Source organism: Bubalus kerabau, chromosome 6 (genome assembly GCF_029407905.1).
Source record: "Bubalus kerabau isolate K-KA32 ecotype Philippines breed swamp buffalo chromosome 6, PCC_UOA_SB_1v2, whole genome shotgun sequence".
NCBI classification, from domain to species: domain Eukaryota; kingdom Metazoa; phylum Chordata; class Mammalia; order Artiodactyla; family Bovidae; genus Bubalus; species Bubalus kerabau.
Window position 1 is genome coordinate 95,678,462 of NC_073629.1, and position 26,019 is coordinate 95,704,480.

General features: G+C 36.5%; 1 protein-coding gene across 1 annotated transcript in view; it reads right to left on the reverse strand.

Annotated features, from left to right (window-relative positions):
* C6H1orf185 (chromosome 6 C1orf185 homolog) overlaps positions 1-26,019 on the reverse strand; it is a 46,863-nt gene that overhangs the window by 19,808 nt on the left and 1,036 nt on the right. The window contains exons 2-3 of the mRNA XM_055587119.1: positions 14,858-14,963; positions 9,479-9,614 (exon numbers count right to left, since the gene is read on the reverse strand). Of these exons, the coding sequence (XP_055443094.1) occupies positions 9,479-9,614; positions 14,858-14,963 (242 nt within the window). The remainder of the gene's footprint in view (positions 1-9,478; positions 9,615-14,857; positions 14,964-26,019) is intronic.

Here is a 26,019-nt window from a genome sequence, read left to right on the forward strand (position 1 = left end):
TTAAAGATCTATGTAGTCAAACTATAAAACTCTTAGATGGCAACACAGAAGAGTATCTTTATGACTCTGCAGTAGGGAAAGAAATAAATAATAAAGGAAAGGGTTGAGAAATTAGTTTACATTAAAAGTTAAAGTATATTTTGTTCATCAAAACACACCATAAAATAGTGAAAACAAAAACAGAATCAGACTCAGAGACATAGAAACAAACTTATGGCTACCAAAGGGGAAAAGTTGAGGCGGTAGGGAGGAGGGATAAATTAAGAGCACGGGATTGGAGACTGGTGTGGAGATCATAAAGGTGGGAAGCCACGGGGGGAGTGGTGGGGAGGCCATCCTAAGATGGCAGATAAATAGGACAGGGAGACCACTTCTCACCCAAATTCATTGAAAGATCATTTGAACGCTGAGCAAATTCCACAAAACAACTTCTGAATGCTGGTGGAGGACACCAGGCACCCAGAAAGGCAGCCCATTGTCTTCAAAAGATGTTTTATCACTGGTGCAGTATGGATAGAGAAGTTTTGAGGCCACTGTAAGAATAAGACTGAAAGCCAGATGCAGGAGGCTTAAATGCAAAACTTGAGAACACCAGAAAACTCCTGACTCCAGGGAACATTAATCAACAAGACTCATCCAAAAGCCTCCATACCTACACTGAAACCAAGCTCCACCCAAGAGCCAACAAGTTTCAGAGCAAGACATACCGAACTAATTCTTGAACAACGCAGGAACATAACCCTAAGCATTAAAATACAGATGGCCAAAAGTCACACCAAACTCATAGACACCTCAAAACTCACTACTGGACACTTAATTGCACTCCAGAGAGAAGAGACCCAGCACCACCCACCAGAACACTGACACAAACTGCCCTAACCAGGAAACCTTGACAAGCCACTCATCCAACCCCACCCACAGGGAGGAACTTCCACAAGAAAAAGGAACCACAAACTTCCAGCCTACAGAAAGCCCACCCCAAACACAGCAATCTAAACAAGATGAAAAGGCAGATAAATATTCAGCAGGCAAAGCAACATGATAAATGCCCACCAAACCAAACCAAAGAGGACGAGATAGGGAATCTACCTGAAAAAGAATTCAGAATAATGATAGTAAAAATGATCCAAAATCTTGAAAACAAAATGGAGTTACAGATAGTCTGGAGACAAGGATTGAGAAGATGCAAGAAATGTTTAACAAAGACCTAGAAGAAATAAAAAAGAGATAATGAATAATGCAATAACATTAATGATCTCATTAATAATGAGATCAAAAACACTCTGGAGGTAACCAACAGTAGAATAACTGAGGCAGAAGATAGGATAAGTGAGGTAGAAGAAAGAATGGTGGAAATAAATGAAGCAGAGAGGAAAAAAGAATGAAAAGAAATGAGGACAACCTCAGAGACCTCTGGGACAATGTCAAAGGCCCCAACATTCGAATCATATTAGTCCCAGAAGAAGAAGACAAAAATAAAGGCCATGAGAAAATACTTGAGGAGATAATAGTTGAAAACTTCCCTAAAATGGGGAAGGAAATAGCCACCCAAGTCCAAGAAACCCAGAGAGTCCCAAATAGGGTAAACCCAAGGCAAAACACCCCAAGAAACATATTAATCAAATTAATGAAGCTCAAATACAAATATTAAAAGCAGCAAGGGAAAAAGAACAAATAACACACAAGGGGATTCCCATAAGGATAACAGCTGATCTTTCAATAGAAACTCTTCAGGCCAGAAGGGAATGGCAGGACATACTTAAAGTGATGAAAGAGAAAAAACTACAACCCACATTACTGTACCCAGCAAGGATCTCATTCAAATATGAAGGAGAAATCAAAAGCTTTACAGACAAGCAAAAGCTGAGGGGAATTCAGCACCACCAAACCAGCTCTTCTGTGTTTCTCTAAACAGGAAACACAGAAAAGGTGTATAAACTAGAACCCAAGACAACAAAGCAAATGGCAACAAGATCATACTTATCAATAATTACCTTAAATGTAAATGGGTTGAATGCCCCAACCAAAAGATAAAGATTGGCTGAATGGACACAAAAACGAGACCCTTATATATGCTGTCTACAAGAGACCCACCTCAAACCAAGGGACACATACAGATTGAAAGTGAAGGGCTGGAAAAAGATATTTCATGCAAATGGAGACCAAAAGAAAACAAGAGTAGCAATACTCATATCAGATAAAATAGACTTTGAAATAAAAGCTGTAAAAAGAGACAAAGCAGGACACTACATAAAGATCAAAGGATCAATCCAAGAAGATATAACAATTATTAATATATATGCACCCAATATAGGAGCACTGCAATATGTAAGGCAAATGCTAACAAGTGTGAAAGGGGAAGTTAACAGTAACACAATAATAGTAGGAGACTGTAATACCCCACTCACACCTCTTGATAGATCAATTAAACAGAAAATTAGCAAGGAAACACAAACTTTAAATGATACAATGGATCAGTTAGACCTAATTGATATCTATAGGACATTTCACATCAAAACAATGAACTTCACCTTTTTCTCAAGTGCACATGGAACCTTCTCCAGGATAGATCACATCCTGGGCCATAAATCTAGTCTTGGTAAATTAAAAAAAAAATTGAAATCATTCCAAGCATCTTTTCTGACCACAATGCAATAAGATTAGATGTCAATTACAGAAGAAAAACTATTTAAAATTCCAACATATAGAGGCTGACCAACACACTGCTGAATAACCAACAAATCACAGAAGAAATCAAAAAAGAAATACAAATATGCATAGAAAAGAATGAAAATGAAAACACAACAATCCAAAAACAATGGGACACTGTAAAAGCAGTGATAAGGGGAAGGTTCATAGCAATACAGGCTTACCTCAAGAAACAAGAAAAAAGTCAAATAAATAACCTATCTCTACACCTAAAGCAACTTGAAAAGGAGGAAATGAAATCTTAAAAATTAGGGCAGAAACAAATACAAAAGAAACAAAAGAGACCATAGCAAAAATCAACAAAGCCAAAAGCTGGTTCTTTGATAAGATAAACAAAATTGACAAACCATTAGCCAGACTCATCAAGAAACAAAGGGAGAAAAATCAAATCAACAAAATTAGAAGTGAAAATGGAGAGATCACAACAGACAACACAGAAATACAAAGGATATAAGAGACTACTATCAGCAACTCTATGCCAATAAAAAGGACAACTTGGAAGAAATGGACAAATTCTTAGAAAAGTACACTTTCCAAAACTGAACCAGGAAGAAATGGAAAACCTTAACAGACCCATCACAAGCATGGAAATTGAAAGTGTAATCAGAAATCTTCCAGCAAACAAAAGCCCAGGGCCAGATGGCTTCACAGCTGAATTCTACCAAAAATTTAGAGAAAAGCTAACACCTATCCTACTCAAACTCTTCCAGAAAATTGCAGAGGAAGGTAAACTTCCAAACTCATTCTACGAGGCCACCATCACCCTAATACCAAAACCTGACAAAGATGCCACAAAAAAATAAAACTACAGACCAATATCACTGATGAACATAGATGCAAAAATCCTCAACAAAATTCTAGCAAACAGAATCCAACAACACATTACAAAGATCATACACCATCACCAAGTGGGCTTTATCCCAGGGATGCAAGGATTCTTCAATATCTGTAATCAATCAATGTAATACACCACATTAACAAATTGAAAAATAAAAACCATATGATTATCTCAATAGATGCAGAGAAAGCCTTTGACAAATTTCCACATCCAGTTATGATAAAAACTTTCCAGAAAGCAGGAATAGAAGGAATATACCTCAACATAATAAAAGCTATATATGACAAACCCACAGCAAAAATTATCCTCAATGGTGAAAAATTGAAAGCATTTCCCCTAAAGTCAGGAACAAGAAAAGGGTGCCACTCTCACCATTACTATTCAACATAGTTTTGGAAGTTTTGGCCACAGCAATCAGAGCAGCAAGAGAAATAAAAGGAATCCAAATTGGAAAAGAAGAAGTAAAACTCTCACTGTTTGCAGATGACATGATCCTCTACATAGAAAACCCTAAAGACTCCACCAGAAAATTACTAGAGCTAATCAATGCATATAGTAAAGTTGCAGGATATAAAATCAACACACAGAAATCCCTTGAATTCCTATACACTAACAATGAGAAAACAGAAAGAGAAATTAAGGAAACAATTCCATTCACCATTGCAACAATAAGAATAAAATACTTAGGAATATATCTACCTAAAGAAACAAAAGACCTATATATAGAAAACTAGAAAACACTGGTGAAAGAAATCAAAGAGGACAGAAATAGATGGAGAAATATACCATATTCATGGATCAGAAGAATCAATATAGTGAAAATGAGTATACTACCCAAAGCAATCTATAGATTCAATGCTATCCCTATCAAGCTACCAACGGTATTTTTCACAGAAGTAAAGCAAATGATTTCACAATTTGTATGGAAATACAAAAAAACCTCAAACAGCCAAAGCAGTCTTGAGAAAGAAGAATGGAACTGGTGGAATCAATCTGCCTGACTTCAGACTATACTACAAGGCTACAGTCATCAAGACAGTATGGTACTGGCACAAAGACAGAAATATAAATCAATGGAACAAATTAGAAAGCCCAGAGATAAATCCATGCACCTATGGACACCTTATCTTTGACAAAGGAGGCAAGAATATACAGTGGAGAAAAGACAATCTCGTAACAAGTGGTGCTGGGAAAACTGGTCAACCACTTGTAAAAGAATGAAACTAGAACACTTTCTAACACCATACACAAAAATAAACTCAAAATGGATCAAAGATCTAAACATAAGACCAGAAACTATAAAACTCCTAGAGGAAAACATAGGCAAAACACTCTCTGACATAAATCACAGCAAGATCCTCTATGACCCACCTCCCAGAGTAATGGAAATAAAAGCAAAAATAAACAAATGGGACCTAATTAAACTTAAAAGCTTTTGCACAACTAAGGAAACTATAAGCAAGGTGAAAAGACAGCCTTCACAATGGGAGATAATAACAGCAAATGAAGCAACTGACAAATAATTAATCTCAAAAATATACAAGCAGCTCATGCAGCTCAATTCCAGAAAAATAAACAACCAAATCGAAAAATGTGCCAAAGAACTAAACAGACATTTCTCCAAAGAAGACATACAGATGGCTAACAAACACATGAAAAGATGCTCAATATCACTCATTATCAGAGAAATGCAAATGAAAACGTCAATGAGGTACCATTTCATGCCAGTCAGAATGGCTGCTATCAAAAAGTCTACAAACAATAAATGCTGGAGAGGGTGTGGAGAAAAGGGAGCCCTCTTACACTGTTGGTGGGAATACACACTAGGATAGCCACTATGGAGAACAGTGTGGAGATTCCTTAAAAACTGGAAATAGAACTGCCATAGGACCCAGAAATCCCACTGCTGGGCATACACACCAAGGAAATCAGGACTGAAAGAGACATGTGTACCACAATGTTCATCGCAGCACTGTTTACAATAGCCAGACAAGAAAGTAACGTAGATGTCCATCAGCAGATGAATGGATAAGAAAGCTGTGGTACATATACATAATGGAATATTCAGTTCAGTTCAGTTGCTCAGTTGTGTCCGACTCTTTGCAACCCCATGAACTGCAGCACGCCAGGCCTCCCTGTCCATCACCAACTCCCGGAGTTCACCCAAACTCATGTCCATCAAGTCAGTGATGCCATCCAGCCATCTCATCCTCTGTTGTCCCCTTCTCCTCCTGCCCCCAATCCCTCCCAGCATCAGAGTCTTTTCCAATGAGTCAACTCTTCGCATGAGGTGGCTAAAGTATTGGAATTTCAGTTTCAGCATCAGTCCTTCCAATGAACACCCAGGACTGATCTCCTTTAGAATAGACTGGTTGGATCTCCTTGCAGTCCAAGGGACTCTCAAGAGTCTTCTCCAACACCACAGTTCAAAAGCATCAATTCTTTGGCACTCAGCTTTCTTCACAGTCCAACTCTCACATCCATATATGACTACTGGAAAAACCATAGCCTTGACTAGATGGACTTTTGTTGGTCAAGTAATGTCTCTGCTCTTTTAATATGCTGTCTAGTTTGGTCATAACTTTCAAGAGTAAGTGTCTCTTTATTTCATGGCTGTAGTCACCAAAGCAGTGATTTTAGAGCCCCCAAAATAAAGTCTATCCCTGTTTCCACTGTTTCCCCATCTATTTCCCATGAAGTGATGAGACCAGATGCCATGATCTTTGTTTTCTGAATGTTGAGCTTTAAGCTAACTTTTTCACTCTCCTCTTTCACTTTCATCAAGAGGCTCCTTAGTTCTTTTTCACTTTCTTCCATAAGGATGGTGTCATCTGTGTATCTGAGGTTATTGCTATTTCTCCCAGAAATCTTGATTCCAGCTGTGCTTCATCCAGCCCAGTGTTTCTCATGACGTATTATGCATATAAGTTAAATAAGCAGAGTGACAATATACAGCCTTGCAGTACTCCTTTTCCTTTTTGGAACCAGTCTGTTGTTCTGTGTCCTGTTTTAACTGTTGCTTCCTGACCAGCATACAGGTTTCTCAAGAAGCAGGTCAGGTGGTCTGGTATTCCCATCTCTTTTAGAATTTTCCACAGTTTATTGTGATCCACACAGTCAAAGGCTGTGGCATAGTCAATAAAGCAGAAATAGATATTTTCCTGGAACTCTCTTGCTTTTTCCATGATCCAGCAGATGTTGGCAATTTGATCTCTGGTTCCTCTGCCTTTTCTAAAACCAGCTTGAACATCTGGAAGTTCACGCTTCACATATTGTTGAAGCCTGGCTTGGAAAATTTTGAGCATTACTTTGCTAGTGTGTGAGATGAGTGCAATTGTGTGGTAGTTTGAGCATTCTTTGGCATTGACTTTCTTTGAGATTGGAATGAAAACTGACTTTTTCCAGTCCTGTGGCCACTGCTGAGTTTTCCAAATTTGCTGGCATATGGAGGGCCACACTTTCACAGCATCATCTTTTAGGATTTGAAATAGCTCAGCTATATGTATATGCCTATTACAATAGTGAAAATACAACACTGACACCTCTAAGTCCTGGTGAGGATGTAGAGCAACAGAAACTCTCATTCATTGCTGGTTGGTATGCAAAATGGTACATCCACTTTGTCAGGCAGTTCAGTAGTTTCTCACAAAATTAAACACCTCTTACCAGTTAATCCAGCGATCATGTTACTCGGTAGTTATCCAAATAAGTTGAAAATATATGTCCACTCAAAAACTTGCACACTGAATGTTTACAGCAGCTTTACTCATACTTGCTAAAACTTGAAAGCAACCAAGATATCCTTCAGTAAGGGAGTGGACAAATAAATTGAGGTAGATCCATACATTCTATGCTGACAAAGGTCCATATAGTCAAAGCTATGGTTTTTCCGGTAGTCATATATGGATGCGAGAGTTGGACCATAAAGAAGACTGAGCGCCGAAGAATTGACGTTTTCAAACTGTGGTGTTGGAGAAGACTCTTGAGAGTCCCTTGGACTGCAAGGAGGTCAAACAGTCAATCCTAAAGGAAATCAATCTTGAATATTCATTGAAGGACTGATGCTGAAGCTGAAGCTCCAATACTTCTGGCCATCTGATGTGAAGAGCCAACTCACTGGAAAAGACTCTGATGCCAGGAAAGATTGAAGGCAGGAGGAGAAGGGGATTACAGAGGATGAGATGGTTAGATGACATCACTGACTCAATGGAAATGAGTTTGAGCGAACTTAGGGAGATGATGAAGGACAGGGAAACCTGGTGTGCTACAGTCCATGGAGTTGCAAAGTGTTGGACACCACTGACCAACTGAACAACAACAGATCCATACAATGGAATATTAGTCACTGCCAAAAAGAAATGTGATATCAAGTCTTGAAAAGACGGAGAGCACTTTAAATGTATATCAATAAGAAAAAGAAGTCTGAAAAGGCTACATTCTATTTGATTCCAACTATACGACATTCTAGAAAAGGCAAAAACATGGAAACAGCTAAATGACTGCTGGTTGGATGATCCTTCCTTTGAACAAGCATGGAACAAGACCTTTAGGGTAGTAAAACTGTTGTGTGTGATGCTATTAATATAATGTTGCCCACATATCTCTCTCCGTCTGTCCCTATTTTTCTGTCTGTGTGTGTGTGTGTTTCTGTCTGTACATACATGTCAAAATCCATAGAATGTAGGATTCAAGAGTGAATCCTAACAGACAATGGACTCTGGGTGATGATGTTTCAATGTAGATTCACCAGTAGTAACACCTGTACCACTCTGGCACAGGATTGTTGATAGTAGAGGAAGCTGTACTTGTGTAGGGGTAAGGAGTATACGAGTGCTATACTTTCTCCTTAGTTTTGTTGTGAGCCTAAAACCTCTTGGAAAAATAAAGTCTACTAAGAGAAAGCTATAGTGAGATACAATTACACATCCATCAGATTGTTAAAAACTTAGAAGTGTAAAAATATCAGTTGATATTTTTGTTGATATGGAGCAATCCTAGCAATTTTGTACGCCTTAGGGGAATACATGTTGACAGAACTGCTTTGGAAAATAACTTGAATTTATCTAATAATATAAAACATGCACAAATCCCATGAGTCAGTGATTCCAATGTTAGGTACATTCACCATGGAAATTTCCAAAAAAAAAAAAAAAAAACAGCTGAAAACAATTAAATGTTTATAACATAAACCACATATTTGTATAACAGAACACATAATAAAAAAATGAATAATCAGTATATGCACCAATCTGGATGAGGCTCAGAAATATAACAGAAAAAGGAAGAATATATTAGACATGGAATCCAAAAACATTAATAAAACATTGTTTAGCTATATCATAGTTTTAAATTTCTACTGGTGTCTCCCTTGTTTTTCTTTGTCCATACAACACTATTTTGATGCCATATAACAGAAAGTTAATTATGTATCCGTCTTTTCCACTTGTACTACACTAGCACTTTGAAGGTAGGGTTCATATCTTACCATAGGGAGGGCCAAGAGCTCAGAATGTAATGAAGCCTTAATAAATTCTTGTTAAACTGTATTTAATTTCAATTAGTTGGTTTGATTAGATTTTTGGTTATCTGAGTATCCTCTTATCTCCAAATTTCTTTCTTTTCATAGGCTTGGCAATTTCGCTTTGCTTTTCTTATGCCATTTATCTTCAAGCCTATAACAACTGCAATATGGGGAATACAGGTTCTCAGGCTAGAGATATAGGGAAACAACCACAGGAGACATTTTCACTCAGCCTTTCAATTTTCTATAAAGTAAACCCTAACTAGTTTGGGTAATTTAAATTTAGCTCCATGTTACTTTCCCTCAAATTTAAAAACAATAGTGGATAATTAAAATAAAGACAACAATGCTAATGACATGGTGTCACAAGAAATTATTTGACAAGATTGCTATAAAATATTATGCACTACCTGTGATTGGAATCTTCCAGTATGAAAATTACGAGAAATAAAAACACACTGAGGATGAGATTTAATCTTCGCCTTTGATGGTCTTTGTCTGCATTTCTCATCAACTGCTTTAAATTTAGAGTCTTGAAATATTTCTCTGAAAAATATTTTATAGAGAACATTACTAAACATGTATTATAAAACAAAATCATTGTTTCTAACAGTCCTACATAAATGGTTTAAAATCAGAATATATTATTACATATTTACTTTCAAAAGTGCAAATCAACTTATATATTCTCTTCTCATATGTTACTGATTTCACAACACCTATTTTGTTCATAGAATGTAAATTAAGCTACCTCCTCACAGGGTTAATACTTCCAGTTTGAAGATCAACCATTAGTTTTTGATAATCTTCTCTCTCTGGCTGTGAGATAATCAACTTTAATGTCAGTTAGGCTTTTCATAGATCTGCCTTTAATGGCATAGGAAATTAAATGAATGGAACTCATTGGCCATTTTTATATTTAATAATATCTGCAATAGATGGGGAAACAGTAGAAACAGTGTCAGACTTTATTTTTTTGGGCTCCAAAATCACTGCAGATGGTGATTGCAGCCATGAAATTAAAAGACGCTTACTCCTTGGAAGGAAAGTTATGACCAACCTAGACAGCATATTAAAAATCAGAGACATTACTTTGCTAACAAAGGTCCATCTAGTCAAGGCTATGGTTTCTCCAGTGGTCATGTATGGATGTGAAAGTTGGACTGTGAAGAAAGCTGAGCACCAAAGAATTGATGCTTTTGAACTGTGGTGTTGAAGACTCTTGAGAGTCCCTTGGACTGCAAGGAGATCCAACTGGTCCATTCTAAAGGAGATCAGTCCTGGAAGTTCATTGGAAGGACTGATGCTGAGGCTGAAACTCCAATACTTTGGGCCACCTCATGTGAAGAGTTGACTCATTGGAAAAGACTCTGATGCTGGGAGGGATTGGGGGCAAGAGGAGAAGGGGACGACAGAGGATGACATGGTTGGATGCCATCACCGACTCGATGGACATGTGTTTGGGTGAACTCCGGGAGTTGGTGATGGACAGGGAGGCCTGGCGTGCTGCGATTCATGGGGTTGCAAAGAGTCAGACACGACTGAGTTACTAAACTGAACTGAACTGGCAAAAGTAAGTAGAAGGAAACTGAATTGAAACTAATGACTTACAAGGGAAGAATACGTGGAATCTTTATGCATGCAGCCACATTATTTCTAAAATAATGAAATAGCAAGTAAAACTCCAGCTGATTGAAGACAGTTAAGTATATATTATAGTTTATAATAGTAAGTCTAGACTTAATTAAAAATATTTTTCCATTTCTTTTTTCTGAGGTACTAGAAATTTTCCAAATTAATTCAAGAGATCATATTATGTTACTTAATACAGTATTAACAATTAAAATCCATTCACTTATTGAATTCAATTTACTTAGCAAATATATACTGAGTACTTACTATGTGCCAGGCATTATGCTGGGTGTTATATACAGTGGCAGGGGAGAAAAAGCACAGCCCCTACCCTCATGGAACTGTCACTGTGCTCATGGAGCTTAAACACTAGCAATGAAGACCGATAGTAATAAAACAAACACAAGAAAATGAAAAGCTTACAACTATGGAAAGTATTATCAAGGAAAACTACCTGCTACTCTGTGTATATATAAGAAAGGGAATTAACCTGATTGGAAAGGTCAGGGAAGGCTTTTCTGAGGAAGAAATGATTGGATTAGGCATCTGAAGAAATGGGAGCACTTATTAGATAGAATGAGTGGAGGAGGGGAGATGTAGGAGTAAGAACATTCTAGTCAGAGAGAATATCAAGTACAAAGACGTAGTGGCCACATAGGACAGTGTAGCAGAAGTACAGAAAGCAAGAGGGAAAGTGGGAAATGAAATTTGAGAATATGCATGGGGAGACCATGTAGGGCCTTAAAAGTCATATTGTTTTCTCTTTATCCTAAAATCACTGGAATGTCCTTCACAGTGGGAATGGGGTGGAAGCAGGGTGACTTGATCAGATCTGCATTTGGAAAATATCTGGCTGAAGTGTGGAGAAGAGATTAAATGATGTCAGTAGTGAAGGTAACGGTCAGGTAAAGGTCAGTTATAACTCCTACTGCAAGAGTCTATGTGGGGGATTAGGTGGTGGCAAAGGTACTGGAGAGAAATGGATAGATCTGAGCAATTTATGAGGTAAAATAAATAGAACATGGTGATGGTTCAAGTTTAGTAGGGGTGCGAAAGAGAGGAGGAGATATCATACATGCCTTCCATGTTTCGAGGAAGAACAAAACAATCCTTCCTTGGACTTCTCTGGTGGGACAGTGCATAGGAATCCACCTGCCAATTCAGGGGACATGGGTTCGATCCCTGGTCTGGGAAGATTCCACATGCTGCAGAGCCACTAAGCCCGTGCACCGCAGCTATTGAGTCCAGGCTCTAGAGCTCATAAGCTGCAACTACTGAAGCATGTGTGCCTAGAGCCTGTGCTCTGCAACAGGAGTGGCAACTAGAGAAAGGCTCAAGCACAGCAACAAGGACCCTGTGCAACCAAAGATAAATAATTTCTTAAAATAGATGTTTAAAAAAAATTCTTCCTGACCTCACATTTTCTTCCACTTTCTGCCCCTTTTAGCAACTCCTCTACACACCACTGCCAAAAAAAATGCTTCTTAAAAGAATGTATGCATTTGTTTCAATTTTCTCACCTCCTGGTTACTCAGAAGTATGTTTCTGAACCCATCACTCTACCAAAACTATTCAAGGCTACCAGTAACTTCTATACTGCTAAATCCAAAAATTATTTCTCTATCCTCATTTTTCTCAACTTCTTAAGTACCTTTAACATAACTGGTCATCACCTCTTTCTTAAAACATTTTCTAATTTTGACTTCCTTGATACCACACACTTTTCTGCTTTTCCTTTTCAGATGTTGTTGATTCTTCTTGCTCTTTTTCTAGCTTTCTAAATGTTGGTGAGCTGAAGAGAATAGTCATACAGTCTTCTCTTTCAAAAATCACTCCCTGCTTAGTCTCATCCAGTTGTATGACTGTAGATACCCTCCATACATTGATAACCTAAGTCTTTAACCCTGACTTCTCTCCTGAAGTTCATACATGTATATTCAACTGTCTATTTAACATTTTAACCTCAATGTCTCATAGGCTTTCAAATTTACATCCAAAATACAACTCCTAGTTTATCACCATTCCCTCAATTTGTCTCCCTCATTACCTCTTCATCTCAGTAAATGGCATGATTAACTCATGGTAAAAATGTAGGTGTTAGCATTATCTCTGCCATTTCACTTTTCGTTCCTTGCGTCATCCAATCCATCAACAAGACCTCCTAACTTTACCTGTAAAATTATCCCAAATCCAACTCCTTCTTTTTTTTCATATCCTCTGTTTCCATATTAGTCTAAGACACTGTCATCCTTAATCTGGACTGTGCAATAGCCTCCTAACTTGCCTCTCAGATTTTATTCTTACTCCATTAAAATATAGAAGTCAGAGAGAGGTAAGAAAAATCTTTTAAAAATATGAATTAAAACTCTCATACCTTGCTGAATGGGAGTGTAATTCCACCTTGGAGAACTGGTTAGCAGTTTCTTATAAAGCTAATCACATGATCCAGCAACTCTACTCTTAGGTATTTACCCAAGAGAAGTTAAAAACACGTGTACAAAAAGATTTATAGAAGAATGTTCATAGCAGCCATATTCCTAAGAGCTAAAAATTGGAAATGACCTAAATGTCCATTAACTGAAAAATGGAAAAGCAAACTGAGATATATTTATACAATGAAAAGAATGAAAAGATAAACTCAACAGCATAAATTAATCTAAAAAATATTATGCTAAGTGAAAAAAACAAACGTAAAAAGTCCATTTATACAAAGTTCAAAATGGGTAAAGTTTATCTATGGTGATAAAAACCAGAAAAATGACTGCTTCTGGGTGGGAAGTGGGGAATAACTCTTGGAAAAGAGGATTAGAGATCCTTACAGGATGATGGAAAAGTTCTGTGTCTTCAATGGGGTTGTGATTACATGGGAATATATTTGTTGAAATTCCTCATTATATATTTAAAATCTGTATCTCAAATTTTTAAGTGTTATTAAAATGTAAATCATCTATAGGTGGCACTGTAGTCTTTAAAGTGGGGGTAATATTACTGAAACTTCATGGGGCTGCTATGAAGTCTAAATGAGATAAGAACATATAAAGCACTTAGAATAGTATATAGTAGACATCTGATTTTAGCTGTGATAATGATAATAATGCCATTCTCTTGCTTAAAACCTTCTGATGGCAGAAATAATAAAACCTAAATTTCATGTTCTTGCCTACAAACTCTTGTAATTTGACCCCTATCTACCTCTTTAATGTCATCATTATTTCCCTCTCACTTGATCTATTCACACTTTCTATTTACTGAACAATACCAAGATCATTCCCACTTGAAATCCCAGTACTTATTATCCCATTAGCAAGGAAAAGCTCTTGCACAGGGTTATCACATGTCTGGCTCCTTTTTTAAGCCAAATCTCAGATTAAATATTACTCACTGGAAGAGACATTCTCCCCACCACTTTGTTAATTTGTTTCCTCTCAGTGGCAGTGCAAGTCTATGAAATAAGAACCTTATCTGACTTGTTCACAACTGTATCTTTAGTACCCTGAACAATGGCAGGCACCCAATAAATATTTGTTGAAAGAATGGATTAGTGAATAATTTCTGGTTTTCTGATTTATGCAAGTGAGTAGACAGTATATATTCATTTGCTGAAATAGGAAATACTGGAAGAGTGTGTGGGAAGATTAAATTGCATTTTTTAACATGAGCCAAAGCAAATACCAAACCAATTAAATAATGAAAAACACCAAATTTTAGGGGTGAAAGGAACTGAGGTATCAAGTTTCTTATTTCCATCTCTGGAAAAAGACTACACTTAGACCATACCAGAGCATTCTGTCAGCTCTTTTCTTAAATTATCTCCTAAAGGAAGAGAGTCTTTTTCTTTCAGTAACTTTTTTAATCTCTAAATTAGTAATCAAAAATTAAAAAAATTTTCTAGCCTTTTATTATAATTCAAACCCATGTCTTCTACAGAATAAAACACATCTCATTATTCCTTAAAATTTTCATGCATGAGGATTGCTACTATATTACTCGGACTATTATACTACTAGGACTTATCTGCTCAGGCTACTTTAAACAAGTAGTTTTCTCCCCAGTCAAATTATAAAATACCATTATAGTTATTTAAGTTTAATATCATTTGAGAAAATCTTTCATCAAATTTTTAAAAGAGAAAAGTTAAATGCTCTAATAAATCTTACCTTCGTTTGCAAATCAGGAACCACAAGGCTGATGCCAAAGCAAAGAAACCAATTCCCAAAGTAACAGCACCAGCAGCCAGAAAATAGGTTAAGTGGTTAAAAAAACCTATACAAATAAATTATAAAAGATTATTTCATGCATGTATCTTCATTCTCTATGTAAAATTAAATGCCATAGTATTTCAAATGGTATTACATAGTGTAGTGTTTAAGATATTAACTAGAAGGTTGGGGGACCTGAATTCTGGTCCTGTGTAATTCTAATAAATTTCAAGATCCTGAGTTTGAGAATTACATGGGGGCTAATGAAGATTAGGCCCTAGGGCACATTTCTTTGACCCTGCTAAAATTTGAGACCTAGGTTGTTGTTGCTGTTTTATACAACTATTACCCCCTTTTTTCTTATCTAGTTTTTTCCCTTTCCAATCCAGCTGTGAGTTTTTATGCTATTTTTCCAGCACCATTCTTTGTAGTTCTCCAACATAAGACAATTTCCATTTTAAGATTTTTATTATCAATCACTACCAGGAGGGAGATAAGGATAGTAAAGGCCAAATATGAGGAATTTTTCAAGATCTTAGAAATCTTTAAACATTTTATCTCTATCCCAGTAAAGGGTCATAGCCAAAAGGCAAATAAAAGCAATGTAAATAATAACATATCACTGATTTATAAGTGGAAAAGCCTATGGGAATTAGATGATATAACTCTTTCATTTTACATATGATAAAACTGAAGACCACGTGAGAGAAGCAAGAGAAGTTAGGTCAAGCAGCAAATTAAAGGCAGTCCTCTGTTCTTATCTATTATCATATCCCTGATACCAAACATCTTAATACTGGTCTTGTTAAAAAGAATTAAGACTAAAGAAAGCATGATATATTTACAGTTAGGTTGGTAAAGCATTCATTAAGATTCTGAAATCTGCTATGTAAGCATAAAGCAAGGAAGGCTGTATAGAATTTGAAGGACCTTAAGACAACTTACTGAAGGAGAGCATGGCAACTCACTCCTATATTATTGCCTGGAGAGTCCTATGGACAGAGGAGCCTTGCAGACTACAGTCAAAAAGAGTTGGACACGACTGAAGTGACTGAGCATGCACGCATGCAAGACAACTTAGGAGTATATTTGGGGTGGGGGGAAGGAGTTTAAAAGTAAAACTAATAGAAGATCTTTATGTGTGAACGTATATTATAAGTTCCACTATGGGAACAACATGATAAAGACTTGTTTTCTAAGTAATTTTCAACTTCCTAGATAGTGCCTCTCAAACCTTAGTTTTCTTTGGATTCAGAAATATCTATATTTGGGGATTACTTAATGGTGTAAAAAAGTTATATAGTACTATTTATCAAAGTGATATAATATTGCGAAAAAAAACCCAGTACCCATATGCTAAGTTGCTTCAGTCGTGTCCGACTCTGTGTGACCCCATAGACAGCAGCCCACTAGGCTCCTCTGTCCCTGGGACTCTCCAGGCAAGAATACTGAAGTGGGTTGCCATTTCCTTTTCCAATGTATGAAAGTGAAAAGTGAAAGTGAAGTCGCTCAGTCGTTCCTGACTCTTAGCGACCCCATGGACTGCAGCCTACCAGGCTCCTCCGCCCATGAGATTTTCCAGGCAAGAGTACTGGAGTGGGGTGCCATTGCCTTCTCCACAATACCCATATAGGGAGTCAATTAAATTATGATGGTGTTATATATGAAAAAAGTATAGATACTTTGGATCAGATACTTTGTCTGAGGGACTGTTGTGTGCATTGTGCCAAAGATATCTCCAGGTATTATCAAATGTATTCTGAGGGGCAGAGTTACCCTCAGTTGAGAATTATAGGTATAGTGGTATAAGGAAATATCAGATAGTATTAAATGATAAAAGCAAGTAGATAAAACCGATATTTAAAAAAAAACTTAAAAGATACAGTTATTCTCAAATATAAGATAAATATTTTTATGGACAAAAGAAGAAAAGCTATACAGAGAAATAATTAGTAGCTTCAACCACAGGCATCTAAGCTCTGAGATCTGGAAGAGGAATTAACTAGAAGAAGCAAAGAAAATCAATAAGAGAATAACTAGACCAAGTCGTCTTCTGGCAGAGTGAATGACTAACTCAAAAAAGGACCAAGGAAGAATCATGGAAATTATAAAATTAAACATTTTAAGATGGATTTAACTCTTCTTTAAACACAAAGAATTAATTAAATGAAAGGTAATACTGAGAGTCCATCCAATTACATTAAAAAAGTGAAAAATATGATAAATTATGAGACAGAAAAGATGAAGAACATATAGCATAAAACTTGGAAAGAGTAACATAGAAACTTACATTACCATATGTAAAATAGATACCCAATGGGAATTTGCTATATGGCTCAAGAAACTCAAACAGGGGCTCTGTATCAACCTAGAATGGTGGGATGGGGAGGGAGGTGGGAAGGAGTTTCAAAAGGGAGGGGATATATGTATACCTATGGCTCATTCATGTTGAGGTATGACAGAAAACAGCAAAATTCTTTAAAGCAATTATCCTTCAATAAAAAACAAAAAATTAACAGGGGTCCCCAAAGAGAAAATAAAGAAGTAGAAGGGAAGCAATATTCAGAGATACAGCTTAAGAAGGTTTCTTCTAAAATTTTTTTCAATTTACACATAGTAAAATTCACTGTGTGTATGCAATTCTGTAAGTTTTGACAAATATAAAAAGTGTTTAATCACCATCACAACCCAGTTACAGAAAACTTCTATCACCCGAAAATATTTCCTTGAACATCCTCTTAAGAGGTCAAGAACAAACTGCTGGCAACTACTGATTATTTTCCATCCCCATTCTCTATCGTTATACTTTTGCCTTTTCCAGAATTTCATATAAATTGAAATAGTCTAGCTTTTTAAACTTAGCATAATGTACTCGAGGGGGCTTCCATGTAGCTTAGACGGTAAAAAATCTGCCTACTATCCAGGAGACCAGTGTTCCATTCCTGGATGGGGAAGATACCCTGGAGAGGGAAATGACAACCCACTCCAGTGCTTTTGCCTAGAAAATACTATGCACAGAGGAGCGTAGTGGGCTACAGTCCATGGTCTCTCAAGAGTGGAATATGACCTAGGAACTAAACTACCACCAGTGCATTCAAGATTCATCCGTGTTGTTGCATGTATCAGTAGTTTCTTTTTATTTCTGACTAACATCCCATTTTAGCATCATTCCTTCCAAAGAACACCCAGGACTGATCTCCTTTAGAATGGACTGGTTGGATCTCCTTGCAGTCCAAAGGACTCTCAAGAATCTCCAATACCACAGTTCAAAAGCATCAATTCTTTGGCACTTAGCTTTCTTCACAGTCCAACTTTCACATCCATACATGATCACTGGAAAAACCATAGCCTTGACTAGACGGACCTTTGTTGGCAAGGTAATGTCTCTGCTTTTGAATATGCTATCTAGGTTGGTCATAACTTTCCTTCCAAGGAGTAAGCGTCTTTTAATTTCATGGCTGCAATCACCATCTGCAGTGATTTTGGAGCCCCCAAAAATAAAGTCTGACACTGTTTCCCCATCTATTTCCCATGAAGTGATGGGACCAGATGCTATGATCTTCATTTTCTGAATGTTGAGCTTTAAGCCAACTTTTTCACTCTCCTCTTTCACTTTCATCAAGAGGCTTTTCAGTTCCTCTTCACTCTCTACCATCAGGGTGTTCTTTGGAAGGAATGATGCTAAAGCTGAAACTCCAGTACTTCGGCCACCTCATGCAAAGAGTTGAATCATTGGAAAAGACTGTGATGCTGAGAGGGATTGGGGGCGGGAGAAGAAGGGTATGACAGAGGATGAGATGGCTGGATGGCATCTCCGACTCGATAGACATGAGTCTGAGTGAACTCCGGGAGTTGGTGATGGAAAGGGAGGCCTGGTGTGCTGCAATTCATAGGGTCGCAAGGAGTTGGACATGACTGAGAGACTGAACATTCCATTTTATAGATGGACCACAGTTTATTTCCCAGAAGAGAGACATCTGGTTGTTTCCAGTTCAGGGTTGTTAGGAATAAGGCATACTGTATACTTGCATACAGGTGCTTGTTTGAACATAAATTTTGAATTCAGTAGCAAGTATATATTCAAATTTATAAGAAACTACGAAACTGCTTTCCAAAGTGGCCATTCTGCTCTGCTTTCCTACCGTGTTATACAACAATTTCACATGCTCTGTAACATTGCAACCACTTGGTATTGTCAGTTTCATTTAGCCATTCTAATAGATACACAGTGGTATCCTACTGTGGTTTTAATTTGCATTTCCTTAGTCAGTTATGCTGAGCATCCTTCCACATGCTTATTTGTCATTCATATCTTCTTTAGTGAAGTGTTTGTTCAAATCTTGGCAGATTTTTTAAATTCTTTATGTAGTTTGGATACAAGTTCTTGGTCAGATGTGTGGTTTGCAAATATTTTCTCCCAGCTGCAGACTGTCTTTTCAATTCTCTTAATAGTGTCTTTCACAAAGCAAAACTTAAATTTTAGTGAAACCAATTTATCAATTTTTTTTAATGACTTGTGCTATGGGTCCTTCTCTAAAAACACAATATCTAATCCAGGTAACAAAGTTTTTCTTCTATGTTTTCCTATAAAATATTTTCAGTTTTATGTTTTACATTTAATTTCTGATTCATTTTGAATTAATTTTTGCATAAGGAGTGAGATAGGCGTCAAGGTCTTTTTTTTTTTGCATACGCATATCCAGTGGTTTCAACATCATTTGTTGAAGACTATGCTTTCTTCATAGAGTTTTTGTTGTACACTTGAAAAAAATCAATTAGCTATATTAGTGTCAGTCTATTTCTGGACTTTCTATTCTGTTCCCTTGCTATATCCCCCTTCATGAATAACAACAGTAATAACAACATATTACTTATAGAGCAAATACTATATAACAGTATTTGGCACTACTCAAAGTGTTTGTATTAGCTCATTTAATTCTCACAACAGCTCTATGTCCCCACTTTGGAGATGAGGAAACAGATGAGGCAAAAATGAGGTTAAGTAACTTGCTCAAAGGCATACAATCAATAAGCAAGGGAACAATAGTAATTTAAAAAATTGCTAAGGTCCTTCCTTATCTAACAGAGGCAATGAATATCTTTAGATTTTATTAGAAAAACAGTTAAGTATGAATACTAAATATTGAAGTGTATAATAAAAGAGAATATCTAAATGAGCAATAAATATATGAAAACTTCACTAATAATCACAGAAGTGCAAATTAAACCACAGTGAGTTAATATGACAACTTGATGCCTAAAATGAAAAAGAGAAAATATCAAATGTTGTCAAGGAGTCAGAGTAACCTGAATTCTCATTCACTGTTGGTGGGAGCATAATTTTATATAATGCTTTGGAAAAGTGTTCATGTCACTATTATTAAAGCTGAACATATCATCGCAGCAATGTTTATAATAGTCAGGACATGGAAGCAACCTAGATGTCCATCAGCAGATGAATGGATAAGAAAGCTGTGGTACATATACACAATGGAGTATTACTCAGCCATTAAAAAGAATACATTTGAATCAGTTCTAATGAGGTGGATGAAACTGGAGCCTATTATACAGAGTGAAGAAAGCCAGAAAGAAAAACACCAATACAGTATACTAATGCATATATATGGAATTTAGAAAGATGGTAACAATAACCCTGTGTACGAGACAGCAAAAGAGACACTGATGTATAGAACAGTCTTATGGACTCTGTGGGAGAGGGAGAGGGTGGGAAGATTTGGGAGAATGGCATTGAAACATGTAAAATATCATGTATGAAACGAGTTGCCAGTCCAGGTTCGATGCACGATACTGGATGCTTGGGGCTGGTGCACTGGGACGACCCAGAGGGATGGAATGGGGAGGGAGGAGGGAGGAGGGTTCAGGATGGGGAACACATGTATACCTGTGTCGGATTCATTTTGATATTTGGCAAAACTAATACAATTATGTGAAGTTTAAAAATTAAATAAAATTAAAAAAAAATAAAGCTGAACATATACATACCCTAGGAGAAGGCAATGGCACCCCACTCCAGTACTCTTGCCTGTAAAATCCCATGGACGGAGGAGCCTGATAGGCTGCAGTCCATGAGGTCCCTAAGAGTCGGTCACGACTGAGCGACTTCACTTTGACTTTTCATTTTCATGCATTGGAGAAGGCAATGGCAACCCACTCCAGTGTTCTTGCCTGGAGAATCCCAGGGACGGGGGAGCCTGGTGGGCTTCCATCTATGGGGTCGCACAGAATTGGACACGACTGAAGCGACTTGGCAGCATACATACCCTATGACGCAGCAAATCTCAGACACATACCAAACTGAAGTACATATATATTTTCACAAAATTATATACTAGAATGTTGACAGCATCACTTTTGTGTCTGTATGTTGACAGAGACACAAACTGGAAACTACGCAAAGGCCCATCAATAGTTAATGGATAAATTTTAAAAGTTTAATTGATTTAAGGAAACAAAATATATACCAATGGGAAAGAGTAGACTACAACTATGCAGAACAAAGTGGATAATTTCATAAATAATGTTGAGCAAAAGAGGCAAAGACAGACATCAGAAGGAGCTCAGGAATGCTAGTAATTAACGTTCTGTTTCTTGAACTAGGTGCTGATTACATAGGTGTGTTCAGTGAAAACTCAAGCTTAACACCTATGAATAAACTAGATACATATGTATCAGCATGAGCAGAACTGGAAAACCTAGTGTTCAGTGAATAAGGCAATTTCCATAAATTTATATTCATTTGTAATAATCATATGGATTCCATTTATGTACGTTAAAAGAAAACATCAATAATACTTTTTTTAAAAGTGTGATATAAATATTAAAATACACCATATTAATTGCATCTGGAGAGGAGATGATAGGAATGGGACTGTGGATTGAATATAAACTTAAGGCTTTATCTGTAGATTTCCTTAAAAGATTAAAAATTTGAAGTTTACATAACCAAAAAATTTTTATTTAGTAGAAAATTGCATGAAAATGTTTGTTATTCTTTGTGCCTTTCTTTTTACCTTTCTGGTTATCTCAAATGTAAAAAATATAAACAATGACCTCAATTTTGTAAAAAAAAAAAGGAGAGGAAAAAGGGAGAAACATACTCGTATAAGGAAAATAATCAATACTGGCTAATACTGGCTACTTCTGTGGTAAGGGCTTAGTTATAATTTTCTACTCCAGACTTTTCTGTACATTTAGATTTTCTACCATGAGTATCTTAGAAAAATCAGGAACAAAATTTTTAATCTTCATATAAGATTCTTGATTCCTTTACTTAGATAGTACAAGTCTCCTTGTAGCACTTTCTCTATTGTTATCACTGTTTTATAATCTACGTAGTAGCTTTCTCCTACTGAAGATCTCTGCCTTCCTTTTTATCATTTTTGTAATTAGTAAAACACCATTCTAGTCCTTGGTGTCAATGGGCCATTTACATCTCAAGAGGAATTCCAATGAGGTATAAAGAATATAAAAGTTCCCCAAATCAATTTACCAACAGAAAGACAAATTACATATTTTCTAATACCTCCAAGTCACACTTTATCTGTAAAACAATCTGTAAAATGATAAGTCTTGATTCTGTTATTCTTAAAATCCCCTCTTGCTTTGGAGATTTAGTCAATATATAGTTTTAAGAAACACCATATGTAAAGGTTGTAATTTTACTTCTTGACTCTGTCCTTTAAGTATGCTATCTAATGACTCCTCACATTCAACAGTCACTTTATTACATCACCTTGTTTCTTCAACCTTTACATATGGTGTTTCTTAAAACTATATATTGACTAAATCTCCAAAGCAAGAGGGGATTTTAAGAATAACAGAATCAAGACTTATCATTTTACAGATTGTTTTACAGATAAAGTATGACTTGGAGGTTCTTTATTTATTAGTTTACTGTCTAATGTCTGTCTTCAACTGAAGATAAGTCTTTTTCACTGGTATTCTATGAGTTTAGAATAATGGCTGGTTACTCATAGATGATTGACTATTCAATGAATAAATGATAGGCACTGTGCTAGATGCTAGTACAAAAATTGTAATATGGGTATGTGGGATTTTTTTTTTCTTATTTTGGTTGTGCCAAGCGGCATGCAGGATCTTAGTTTCCTGACCAGGGCCTGAACCCATGTACCCTGAAGTGGAAGCATGAAGTCTTAACCACTGGATGACCAGGGAAGTCCTTAGGTATGTTGTTTAGTAGGAAGGTCATATATGTGAAAAAGAATAAGTGCAATTAAAAGGTATTATAGGCATTATAGTGGAAGAAATAAATACAAAATACAGATACAGAAAGATCTATAAAAAGATAAGAGAAAAAATTTTTAAAAGTTACATAGTCTCATAAAACATGCTTTGAAAACTTTCCATTTTCAAGTCCTTGACAAGAACTGGCGATTCAAAGATAAGTAACACATGGTCATAGACTTTAAAATCAGAAGGGTACAACATTTAAATAGAATATTCATTATAATATTCTAATTGTTATGATAGTAACATCTTGACAGCACAATATCATGTGAAAGCCAGGCTGGATGAAGCACAAGCTGGAATCAAGATTGCCAAGAGAAATATCAGTAACCTCCAATATGCAAATGACACCACCCTTATGGCAGAAAGTGAAGAGGAAGGTGAAAAAGGAGAGTGAAAAAGCTGGCTTAAAACTCAACATTCAAAAAACGAAGATCATGGCATCTGGTCCCATCATTTCATGGTAAATCAATGGGGAAACATTGTAAACAGTGACAGACTTTATTTTCTTGGGCTCCAAAATCACTGCAGATGGTGACTGCAGCCGTGAAACTGAAAGATGCTTGCTCCCTGGAAGAAAAGCTATGACCATCCTAGACAGCATATTGAAAAAACATAGACATTACTTTGCCGACAAAAGCCCGTCTAGTCAGAGCTATGGTTTTTCCAGTAGTCATGTATGGATGTGAGAGTTAGACCATAAAGAAGGCTGAGTGCCAAAGAATTGATGCTTTCAAATTGTGGTATTGGAGAAGACTCTTTGGAATCCCTTAGACTGCAAGGAGATCAAACCAGTCAATCCTAAAGGAAATCAACCTTGACTATTCATTGGGATGACTGATAATGAAACTGAAGCTCCAATGCTTTGGCCACCTGATATGAAGAGTTCACTCATTAGAAAAGGCCCTGATGCTATGAAAGACTGAAGGCAGGAGGAGAAGGGGACAACAGAGGACGAGATGGTTGGATGGTATCACCAGTTCAGTGGACATGAGTTTGAGCAAGCTCTGGGAGATGGTGAAGGACAGGGAAGCCTGGCGTGTTGCAGTCCATGGGGCAGCAAAGAGTCAGACACGACTGAGCGACTGAACAACAAGAAGACAACAGAGGCAGTTTGACCAAGTGCTGGAACAGTTTCTAAGGGAACACCAGAGCTGAATTTTACAGATTGAGTAAGAGATAAATTTCCAGATATTATCTTAAACTAGGGTATGATTCTTTCATCTTACGGTAAACAAAACTCTCAATGAACATTAAGCTATAGCTTACAATTGATCCTTTTTTTTTTTTAACCATTTTCAGCCAAAACTCTTAAAATGAGAATTTCTACTTCACAAGTTCTATTTCCAAGGTCATTAATAACTTCATGAACACAAAATTGAAACGTCACTATTGACCATTCTCACTCTTTTACCTGGGCATAAGTAACCTAAATTCACTTGGTTTTCTTCCCTTTTCTTTGTTTATAATTTTATTGCCTTTACAGGTCCCTCTTCCTCAACTTCCTCAGTCCATCTATCCTTCCAGAGAAAGATCTAGCTGTATCCTTTCACATATCTAAATAGGGCTATACATAGATATATAAAGAGCATAGATACATACAGACATCAGATGTAGATGTAACATATCTGTATCTATGCCTAATATCTTTAATTAGAATTACTATACCTTTGTGCCGGGAGTATTTTCAAATTATATTTTGCAGTGATTCCAGAATTGAATGTTCAATTTTATTTTTTGAGTATTCACAAATTACCTCTTTATTATACTCTTTTAGGGTTTCAGATTTCAGTCTGAGATTTACTGCAATTCAACAAATGCCTATTGAAAACCCATATATGTGAGATATTGTTTGAGGCACCAAGTGAGGGATAAAAGGTCACTGAAGTAAGAATGAATCTTCATCCTGAGGTTTAAAATTTTATAATGAAATTATTAGTAAGCTTCATATGCACCTGGCATAAAAAGCTGATCACACCAATTTTTTTGGTTGTTGGCTGCTCTGACTGAATAGAAACTAACTAGATCTATGAACTCGGAAGAGTTATTTATACTGATTGGATTTTAACATTATTATTTGAAAAATAGGAGTCATATTATCTGTCTCAGAGAATTAGAATAAGGAATAAACAAGATAATGCTGGAAGGAATTACTAACATAGTAAAGAAGACATCTCAAACAGCGTGTGTATACCAGACCATAAAGTAAGACTCAACAAGTTTTATAGAATCATTATTACACATACCACACTCTCTGACAATTATGCAATTAATTTTATATTAGTAACCTAACACATACTCTAAGAAAAGTTCCCATATTTGGAAAATTTTAAATCACACTGTAAATAACTATGCATTAAAGAAGAAATCAATGGAAACTTGGAAATACATAAGACTAATCAATAATGAAGCATTATATATAAATACTGGTCTCATCACTTCATAGCAAATAGATGGGGAAACAACGTAAACACTGACAGACTTTATTGTCTTGGGCTCCAAAATCACTACAGATGGTGACTGCAGCCATGAAATTAAAAGGTGCTTGCTCCTTGGAAGAAAAGTTATGACCAACCTAGATAGCATATTAAAAAGCAGAGATATTACTTTGCCAATAAAGGTCTGTCTAGTCAAGCTATAGTTTTTCCAGTAGTCATGTATGGATGTGAGATTTGGACTATAAAGAAAGCTGAGTGCTGAAGAACTGATGCTTTTGAATTGTGGTGTTGGAGAAGACTCTTGAAAGTCCTTTGGACTGCAAGGAGATCCAATCCGTCAATCCTGAAGGAAAACAGTCCTGAATATTCACTGAAAGGACTGATGCTAAAGCTGAAGCTCCAGTACTTTGGCTA